Source organism: Rattus norvegicus, chromosome 1 (genome assembly GCF_021556685.1).
Source record: "Rattus norvegicus strain SHRSP/BbbUtx chromosome 1, alternate assembly SHRSP_T2T, whole genome shotgun sequence".
NCBI classification, from domain to species: Eukaryota; Metazoa; Chordata; class Mammalia; order Rodentia; family Muridae; genus Rattus; species Rattus norvegicus.
In genome coordinates, this window is record NC_141534.1 from 210948780 (window position 1) to 210959442 (window position 10663).

Consider the following 10663-nt stretch of genomic DNA (forward strand, 5'->3'; position numbering starts at 1 on the left):
CCCACCATGTTCTCTGGGTTCTCACTAGGTCTTAAGACTTTCTTTAGAATTTTACTTGGTCTTAAAGTCTTATCCAGTGTCCTAATAAGGCCCTTGACCTTCCTGTGGTCTTCCTTAGGTGTGAATTTTTTTCAGGGTTTCACTAGGTCTAAAACTATCTATAGTGTTTCTCTGTGGCCTATGTCCTTTGCAAGGACCCACTATGGCCTCAGTCCTTTTTTGGATTCCCACTCTGGCTTACAGATTTACCCCCAGATCCTACTGAATCCAGTGGCCTTCTTCAGCATCTCTCTTGGGCTTCAGAAGCTCAAATGTTCTCAAATGGAAGTTAGGTTGTATTGGTTACTTGTCCTGTGCTATAATAAAACACCTACGACCAAGGCAATTTAAAGAGAAATTATTATTTGGGCTTAGGCTCTGTGCTGGCTGGTTTTGTGTGTCAACTTGACACATACTGGAGTTATCACAGAGAATCCTTCCTTGAGGAAATGCCTCCATGAGATCCAGCTATAAGGCATTTTCTGAATTAGTGATCAAGGGTGGGAGGGCCCCTTATGGGTGGTGCCATCCCTGGGCTGGTAGTCTTAGGTTCTACAAGAAAGCAAGCTGGGAAAGCCAGGGAAAGCAAGCCAGTAAGTAACATCCCTCCATGACTTCTGCATCAGCTCTTGCTTCCTGACCTGCTTAAGTTCCAGTCCTGACTCCTTTTGGTGATGAACAGCAATGTGGAAGTGTAAGCTGAATAAACCCTTTTCTCTCCAACTTGCTTCTTGGTCATGATGTGCAGGACTAGAAACCCTGGCTGAGACAGGCTCCAAAGATATGAGTCCATCGCCCTCACACTGGGAAGGCATGGTACCTCAACCATAAGCAAGTGTGGAAAACATGAACTGTAAGTAGGAAAGGGTTTTTAACTCTCAGAGACTGCCCCTAGTAACATACATTCTTCAACAAGGCCAACCTCTTAAACCTTCCCAAATAGCATGACCAAATGGGAGGCTAAAGGCTCACCAGGGCCAAAGATCATTCTTGGGGTATCTCTGGGACCTCAGGCCTTCAATGGTGTTTCATTGTGGTCTAAAGCCTTCCTCTCTGTGGTCTGAGGCACTTCCTAGATCTCCTAGAGCCGGAGGCCTTTCCCAGACTCTCACTGTAGCCTAAAATCCCCATAGGCTTGAAGGTAGACCTACTCTATTCCCATGCTCACTCTCACTGAGTCCTAAGGGCTTCTTCCCTGGAGTCTTATTGGAACATGTATTCTCCTCCAGGGTCTCACAGGGGCCTAAGGTTCTTCTTGGATCTCAGCAGAGTATATGTCCTTCCGTGAGTCTCACAGTAGCCTGAGGCTTTGCAGGATCTCTCTGGTGCCCAAGGCCTTCCCCAGAGTCTTTCAGGGATCTAAGGTTTTCCCAGGGTCTCACAGAGGCCAACTATCTTTCTCAGCATCTTACTATAGCCTAAGGCCTTCCATTTTGTTTCACTTGTACCTGTTCCAGGGTCATGCTAAGGTTTTAGGTCTTTCTTAGGCTTTTATGGAGGCCTAAGGGAAAAAAAAAGATATTCCTCAAGTTCTCACTCAAGCCTGATACTTTCCTCAGGTTCTAACTGGGACCTAGGGCCTACCCAAGAGTCTCAGTAGGGTCTAGAGCTTCCTAGGATTCTTCTGTGACCTGAGAACATCTTCAGAGTTCCATTAAGGTCTAGCATCTTCCCCAGTTCCCTGCAATTGTCTAAGACCTTCCCCAGGTGTCCATCCAGGGTCTCACTGTGGGCTAAGGCCTTCCTCTAAGGCAATGGTTGTTAACCTTCCTAATGCTATGACCCTTTAATACAGTTCCTCATGTTGTGGTGTCCCCTAACCATAAAATTATTTTCATAACTAATTTTACTACTGTTATGAATCGTAGTGTAAGTATCTATGTTTTCCAATGGTCTTAGATGATGATTGAAAAGGTCATTTGACCCCAAAGGGGTTGCAACCTACAGGTTGAAAACTGATGCCCTGTGGTCTGAGTCTAAAAGCTTTACAGAAGTTCTCAATTGAGCTTCAAGCCTTCCTAGGATTTCACCAGAACATGAAACCTTCAGTGTCTCATTGGAGGCTAAAGTCTTCTCTGGGGCTTAATAAGGGCCTCAGACCATCCTTTGTTCTCAGAGTCTCAGTGGAGCTTAGGTCACTCTCTAGATGTCACAGGAGCCCAAGTCTTTTCTCAGGGTCTCTCTGTGGATAAGGGTTTTCTTGTGTTCCCATGTCTTCCATGGTCTTACAAAGATCAAAGGTCTTCTACAGTATTTCTCTATGTCTTAAGCCCTTCCTAGGTTCCCACTAGGCCCTTACTTAAGGCCTCACTGGATTCTTATTGAACCCCTTACTTATAGTCTCACTGGATTCTTACATTTTCTTTAGAGCCTAGCATAAGCCAATAACCTTTCTCAGGATCTCACTGGAGCCTGAAGCCTCCCAAGATCCTACTCTGGCCTACAATCTTCCCTCATGTCTTTAAGAAGGCAAAAGGCCTTGCACAGTTCTCACTGTGGATTATGGTCTGACCCTGGAGCTCACTGGAAACTAAAACCTTGACAGGGTCCCAGTGGCACAAAAGCCCTCCCTACTGTAACAAATTAAGGTCTTCTCTGGGTTTCAATATGACCAAAGACCTTCCCAGGTTCTTACTGGGATCTAAGGCCTTTCCAGGGTTTCTTTGGTGACTAAAGACTTCCCTGGGATTTCTTTGGAGTCTAAGACTTTCCCAAGGTCTCTCTGGGGGCCCACAGCCTTCTGTGGGGGGTCTTGCTTAAGTCAAAGATCTTCTTCATCAATCCCTAAGGCACAAGACACTTTATGGAGTTCATGGGACATAAGCCTTCCCCTAGGACTCATTAGGTGTGATGTGGGGCACAGCTCTTGCTGTGTTTTGCTGACTTCCTTCAATCCTCTGCCTACTTGCAAGGTGCCTAAGACTCCTGAGCACAGGGAGAGGGCTTGGTCTACAAGCCTTGTCAGAGGCTGTTCCCTGGTGAGCACAGCTGTGACTGTCACTCCTTACCCTGGTCTCCACCTTTGTGTTGTTAGCCCATGCTTCTGGGGCAGCTCATCTGGGGCCTTGTTCAACACCCCCCAGTACTGTTTCAGAGCTCATAGTTGGCAGGGAGATAACACCAGTACCTTCTGTCTGGTCTGAAGTGTCCAGGAGGCTGAATTGGAAGAAAGAGGTGGGGGAGAAGAAACCGTCTAAACCTCCAAGTGAAGCCAGAGCAGATATGAATGCTAGGAACTATCTTTGTGGTGACGCAGTGACCAGAGGCAGCCCTGGAGATCTTTCCTTCCTTTATTGAGAGAATAATCAGGGTAGTATAGAGCATGGAGGGCAGGAGGAATGCAGGACCACCCTGGAGTGCATGCAGTAGTAAGACATGGTTGAGAAGCAGTGTTGGGAGGATGGGGGTCCAAGAGGAGCCCATCAAAGGGCCCAGCCACACACATGGGAAAGCCTCTGGGCCAGGAAAGGTTGGAGAAGGGGATGGAGACTTTGGGAAAGGCCCCTGGCACCTGTGGGTGGTACCCTATGCATTTAGCTAATGGCACTCAGTGCGTGGGCCAGGGTGTGCAGCTCATCCTGGACCCCCTCCAAGGAGCGCTGGATGGTGTGAGGGCTGTCCAGTACGTCAATGGCCAGTGTGTATGGGTCAAACTTCACAGAGAATGGGCGCTGGATACGAGAGGCATAGTTCCTGTGGAGGGAAGCCGGTATGATTCCTCAATCACAGGAGACTGGATGTAAGGGTGAGAAAGCAGGCTAGAGTCAGGTAGCTCGGGATAAAATCTGCAACCTCCAGGAGAATGGGGAAATGGCTTTTCTGAGTTTGCCAAACCCCTAAAGCCCATTCCTGACATTCAGGAGACTAAAGCCCCAGAAAATCTTGTGGGCAGACTTCTGCAAAGCACTTCATTTCTCATCTGGACTTCTTCCCTCAGGAGGCTCTCCTTGACTGTGTGCCCTAGAGAGTCCCTAAACTGAAGTGGACATGCCAGGACAGCAGGCCAGGAGAAGTGATAAGGACCAACTTTCCAGTCTCCTCTTCCTTTCTCAGACCCTGTATAACTGTGTCCCTTGAATTTGTACTGCCTACCCCTTCTATAACCTTTGCCCTCATGGCAGCTCTTAGCTTCCACTTCGTCTCTTGTTCTTCCTTATCTGTCCCCACCCACTCCAGCCCGTGCTACTCAGAGGATGAGAGATCCTGGCTCTACTGAGGCATAGACAGATGGCCTGAACCTAACTTTGACCTTGCCTTGACCCTATGCTGCTGGTCTCTTTCTTCTCAGATTTTCTGATGGGAGCAGGCCCCCCACCCCAGACCATGAGCCCCCAGCTCTGACCTTCTTTGCTAGGGGCTGGGAGCAGGGTAATCTCAAGCATGTACTCTTCTTACAAGGGGGTGTTGCTGTGCATACTAAGTGTGTTCTCAAGTGGAGACAAGGCCTGGCTTGCACAGGGGAGGCTGGATGGGGCTGGCTCATGAAGGGTTCACGCACCTGAGCTTGTCCTTGGCGTCATTGAAGCTCTCGGACACAAAGTACACAGGCTGGTAGGTTTGATCTTGGTAGGGCTGCACAGCTGCTGTGTCTGGGTCAAAGGCTCGGACCTCAGGCTCCTCTGACAGGGAGTGCTAGAAAGAGACCACAGGCATCACACCCAAGCACTCAAGGCAAATGGGTGCTGTGGGTATGAGGATCTCCCATCCCACAAGGATTCTGGGCTACTGTACAGTGGGGTCTGGGCAGAGTCCCGTACTCTCCAGAGCAGCCTGAATCTTAGACCTGGGTCAAGGACTTCATCCTTCTAACGGGAGCAGGGTCCTCCACACCTGATTCCCCCAGCCCTGATCTCCTTTGCTGGGGGCTGGGAGCAGGTAATCTCACCAGGAGCTCTCCGTAGGAAGACAGCAGCCCTGCACCATAAGCCTTCAGCTCCCCATTCTGTTTACATAGCCCGAATTCCACAGTGAACCAGTACACCTGCCAGATAGTCATGAGTCACCTAAAACACCTGGTGCCAAGCACAGCCCCTCTGTGAGTAGCACCCACAACAGGTAAAGGCTGTTCTTGCGGACCGAAAAGAAGGTCTGAACTCCCCATAGGACCCTCAAAACCAACCGTGGAGAGTTTTTCAATTTCTTCATCTGAGGCCCCCAGAGATGCAAGTCCAATGTCCTGTGGGTAGAGAAGGGGACAAGAGCATGAAAAGACTCTTCTCTGACACTGTGCTTGAGGCAAGAGCACTTGATGCTACCTCTCCAGGGAACCCTGCCGCATAGTTTTCACCATGCACCAAAGTAGCCAAAAACCCAGGACCTGCAGTTCCAAGAAGTACCAGCAGGTGGCAGCAAAACCCACAAAAATCCCTTTCTCCTGAGACTTGTGTTCCTAGCCAGTCCCTCCCTGTTGAGGAAACAGTCTGTGCTTCAGTATTTGCTACCTGCAAGCATCGTGAATCCATAAGGGCGCACTGTCTAGCTGGAGGAATACCCCAACAAGCAAAACTGTCGAGTCTCTGGCTCAATCAAACAACCCCTGGTTTCTGTATTGAGGCCCTAGACATACCTGGGAGAACTGGGCAAATGTGCGGTCAGCCAACATGGGTACATGTCCCAACAGCTCATGGCAGCAGTCCCTATGTGAGGCCACAGGAGAAGCAAGATGGAATGGGCAGGCTTTCCGTCCTTTCCCTGGGACAAGGAGGCTTTAGCTCCTCCACACTTCTGTCATCATTACGCACAGATATTACTGGGCAACAAATTCAGGGTCCCCTGCCCCAGGCAGCATACTCACGGCTCAGGTGAATGCATAGGTGAGGAGGCATGGCGGATATACTGGGTGCATTGAAACACGCGGAAGGCCAGACTGGCCAGAAAATCACGGGCGGACAGTAGACCGGCCACGGGTCGCAGCTGGAAGCCAGTCCGCTCTGTAAGGGGCCACGCATCAGAGTAGGCAGAGGGGATCCCCTCCCTGCCCTACTTCCTCTGCATCCGCACCCTTCAAGAAGCGGGACACGTCCTCCAGCTGTGGGATGCTGTCCTCTCGGTAGCCACAGTACCGTTCCAGAAGCTGGAAACCCTCCAGGTGCTCCCGGCAGGCATGGGTAGCATAGAGGCCCTTCAGCGTGACATATACCTCCTTCCTGTAGGTAATTGCCAGCTGTTGGAGTTCTCCTATGACCACCCTACCTGCCCACAGCCCCCCAGGGATGCTCTGCCTGCTTCCACCATCCTCCTGAACTGTGGTCTCCAACAACGCATAGGGCCTTTCTGTGGTTTGAGAGAACCCAGAGGTTGAGAAAGGGTCAATCTCTGAATGACCTGATATTTTAGGCCACTGGAAGCCTCTCCTCTAACTGACTTTCGTCTCTTCTCTGTACCCAAGTTTCCAGAGGTGGCCCTCGCAGACAGGGATTCTGGGAGTTTCCCTGGCTCTTTTCACGCCCAGCTCTACCCTGCTCCAACCCAACGATCAGCCGGATCTTACCAGGTAGCAATCTCTTCCGCTGTGTATTCCACATGGGGAATTGGTTCACCGCTGTGGAGGGGATCAACGGTCAATAGGGCCCCCCATCCCCTGCTTCCTCTCAGAGAGTAGAAAATGGGGTGAGGCACTTCTCCTGAAGCTATGTGAGCTGTTCAGAGGCCTTTAGCATATGAAGTGGACTGGCTGGGGTCCATTGACCCCACAGAGCAGAGACAGACAAGCTGACATTCGAAGCAGTGTGACAGTTAACCAGTCACCTCCTCCCCCTTCCCTCCTCTCCCTACAGGCTGGGGACTCTGCCCCACATGCAGGCTCCTTACTGCTTGTACTGGAAGGCAATCTCTGCAATCAGCTTCCGACGCTGGCGATACACCTGGTCAGAGAAGCCCTGATGGCCAAGGGACACACATCAGGAGGAAGTTGGGCATTCCCTGCTCCAACAACCAGGGTCAGTCCCTACCTGTGCCCACCCCACAGGCCTCAGCTATGGGACACAAGCTCACCGGGTGGTCCAGGTCCAGATCAGGGTCAAACTTGGTGACCAGGTGGTGACACTTGTCCAATTCCGACACTTTTCTTGGGAACCAGGGGACTTCACAAGCAACAGAGGCAAAGGGCCCAGGTTAGCATTGACCCATAATAAGGTTTGGCTATCCTGGGTCCAGCCTCCTCTAGGGACCTCCTAGAGGGCAGAGTTTACTGGGATACACGAAAAGAAGCAGAAGGGTGAAGCCAGCATGGTGGGGCCAACTCTGTGGACACTTCAGGGTCCCCCTTGGCAGGATACTCTGCCCCCACCCCTGCAGGCCACACACTAATTTGATTGCACTCAGGGACAGAAGCCCATCCTCACCCTTGTCCTCTCTGGCACTGCGCACGTCGTCAGACACCCGACGCACAGAGCTGAGGAGGGCAGCCAGGTCTCCACTGGGCACCTCGAAGCGCACAAAATACTCCAGGTGGGGGCTTCCTGCCAGTGGCCTCTGGGCAGGCCGGGTCTCTAAGTGGTGAATTTTGGCTTCAAATGTCTTTGGGAATAAAAGCAGGAAGAGAGAGGAGAGAGACAGATGGGGTGGGGGGAGCAATGGAGAGAAGTGGAGAAGATGGAGAGAGAGAGAGAGAGATAATGACAGGTAGGGGGGATGGAGAGAGATAATAATGGGGAAAGGGAAATGGAGGACCCTGTCGGGCCTGGTCAGTTGTTGGTATTTTATTTGTTTGTTCTTGTCTCTGCCTATGAATTTTGGAAGGTGTCCCCAGTACATGACACCTATAGGTGTCACCAATACATTGGGTTTTGTCCTGTGCACCCATTCAGGAATCATCACAGCTGTGCCTTGGGCCCCTTTTCTGGACAGTTCTGTCCGTCTGGAGATCATACCAGCCAGCCGGATTGCCCTGCTGACAGAAGGCCCTATCCCCTAATGGTCTCATTGGACCTACTGGCCACGCCCAAAGGCCTGGATCCCACTCCACTATATCAAGGACACAAGGCTCAGGCCATAACAAGATAAATAGGAAACTCAGGACTGCTGGGCAGGGGTCAACTTCATCCTTACTTTTTGTTGCCCAGCAACAAAACACTTAGGCCAGGCTGTCGATTCTGGGAGCTCACAGGGTTCTGGCTTTAATGTCATTTGAGATTTTTTTTCTGGGGGGCAGGTCACTAGCCAGAGCAACAATGCAATCAGCTGCTTCACAGACCCATGGGCAGGTGGTTCAGAATATATATGGGTGTCAGAGCTGAGGCTAACTAGAGGAGCTGAAGGGTAGTCCCTGAGACCCAGCCCTTGTTGTCCTGAGCAGCCGTATTTCAGCCCTGGAAGGGGAACAGCCATGCTCACATATCTTATGCATGCTTGCCCTGGCACACCAAGCCATCCCTCAGGCCTCACCTCAAATACTTTTACAGCCCGAGACAAGGAGGAGGGTTTTGTACCCCTCAGGGAGAAGAGCAGGTTGAGAACAGCATTCCCATCCCTCTCCTCAAATACCACAGCCTCCAGTGGGTTCCCAGGTTCCGAGGAGGCTACCGCTGCTGCTGCTGCAGCTGCCGCCGCCTCCCGCTCCTTGCGGGCATCCTCGATGAGACTCTGTCGCCGTCCGATGAACCTTGGGGACTAAGAGTCAGAAATATGCCTGTATCTCCATGCTGCTGCCTCCACTGATCCTGCCTCCAAAGCCCTGGTCAAACCACTGGATGCCAGGGTGGAGGGCAGGACATGCTAGTCAGTGTTCTGACAGGGCATGGTGGGCAGCTAGGGCTGGAAGCCAGGGCAGAACTGGAAGGCAAGGGCTCCTAGCCACCATTTCCCAAGGTAGATGTGCCCTGTCACCTACCTCCCAGGCTTAGACCTAACTGAATTAGTGAGAGGACTGTGACTCGCTGTTTTTCCTGATTTCTCTGGGCAGCGCCCAGAGACTGGAGGAGGGCAAAGCCTCAGACGTGGGAGGTGAATAGCTTGAGTGATCCATTCAGGTAGGGAGTACGTGCACAGCTTAAACCAGCATCCTTCCCCTCCTGATTCTCTGAGAGAGACATGAGGCTGAGCCCCGTGGACACACCATCATTGGAAAAAGTGGTTCTTAGCCAGGTGCCCTGCCCAGGCTGTTCCCCTGTCCTGAAACAGCCCCCTCAAAATGCCTCCTCCTCCTCCTGGCTACCCTATCCTCTTCTGTCTGAGTACAGGCTACCTCTGTATGGCCTCCGCTGGCTCTGTGTCTGCCACAGCTTTGAACCAGTACTCCCAATCTCTCAACACTCAGAACTATCTGGACTTCAGGGAGGAGGAGCCTGAACTCTTATCTGGGAGCTGAACTCCCCAAAAGGTTTGGGGTCTTGGGCTTTAGGGATGTCATAGCCATGGGGAGAAGCATGCCCTCTGGAGCCCCCTCCAGACTTCCAGCAGGACGCATGAATACAGCCAGAGATCCCCAAACTTCCTGGGAAGAGCCTGAGACAGGGTGGATCCCAGGGAGCTGAGGGGAGAGCCTTGCAGCTAAGAAGTGTGAAAGGGCCCTTTTGACCCCACAATTGTCCCTTGAGAAGTGCCTGCAAATTAAATTTCTAAAGGTCACACCAGTCTCATTAATGTCTCTGTCAACTCAAGGAAATAGTTAGGTGGGGCCCCAAGGATAATCTGAAAGCTCTTATGAGCTGATCCCCCACCCCCACCCTGTCCATGCTGACAAAGGGGACTGTTTGATGTCTTGGCAGCTCCTCCCCTTGATCCCTATGGCTCCCTAAGCCCTGCTCATAAGGAACACAGAAGCAGGACAGTAGAAGGTAAGGTATGGGAGAGGGGAGGCACAGGAATTGTCCCAGAATTGGGGACCTCTTCTGGCACAGTAGAACCTGGGCCCATGTCCTGTTTCCACAGGTCTCCTCAGAAGTGTACATTGCAGGAACATCACACTCTGTGACAGGCAAGCCTAGAGAACCCAAGGGGGCAGGTAAGTAGGGAAGCTACTAGGGGACTCGGATCATGGGGTTCTCCCAAGACCACCCAGGGGAGATTTTCCCCTACTTCATGAACTAGGACCCACAGAAGCCCTAGGAAGGCTGGCGTAGTGAGACAGGCACTGGCTGTCTCTCTCGGAGTCCAGCAGGACACAGCAGAAGCATTTACCCAAGCACAGGACTATCTACCAGGGCTAGGACCCAAACTAACCCTCAGACAAGATGGGACCAAGAACCACTCCAACCCTGAGTGCCAGACGCTGGGTAGACTCCCAGCCTGGGGTATCCACCCATCTACAGGTACAAAAGCTGCTCCGGATACCTCCGGGTGACAGCATATCCTCCTCACCGTGACAGCCTCGGCCTGCTTGGCATCCTGCTCTGAGACGGCCCTTCTGAAGCCCTTGGGCTGTGGCGAGGGGGCGCTGGGGGTGGGCATAGTGCAAGCTGGTGGTCCCGAGTTCTGTCTCCACAGCCCTCGCCAGGCAGGCGCCCTCTTTAAAGGCCAGGCTGACGTCAAAGCCCCTCTGGGTCCCCCACCTCCTACCTCCTGCGCATCCTCTCCACGCCTGCTGTGCCTGAGGGAGGCGGGGGTGGGCATGGAGCGAGGGCGACGAGAAAGGCCTCCGTCCCATTAGATCTAATTGCATCCACTGTCACAGGCACCTGCCTCT

General features: G+C 52.1%; 1 protein-coding gene across 1 annotated transcript; it reads right to left on the reverse strand.

Annotated features, from left to right (window-relative positions):
- Positions 1-3317: 3317 nt before the first annotated feature.
- On the reverse strand, positions 3318-10439 carry Th (tyrosine hydroxylase). Its single transcript, NM_012740.4, is given in 13 exon segments — positions 3318-3732; positions 4538-4671; positions 4925-5020; positions 5159-5215; positions 5606-5675; positions 5834-5969; positions 6040-6185; positions 6530-6580; positions 6850-6917; positions 7033-7121; positions 7383-7557; positions 8425-8649; positions 10339-10439. Coding segments are annotated over 13 exon segments (1497 nt in total). The 5' UTR covers positions 10429-10439; the 3' UTR covers positions 3318-3572.
- Between the last annotated feature and the right edge of the window lie 224 nt (positions 10440-10663).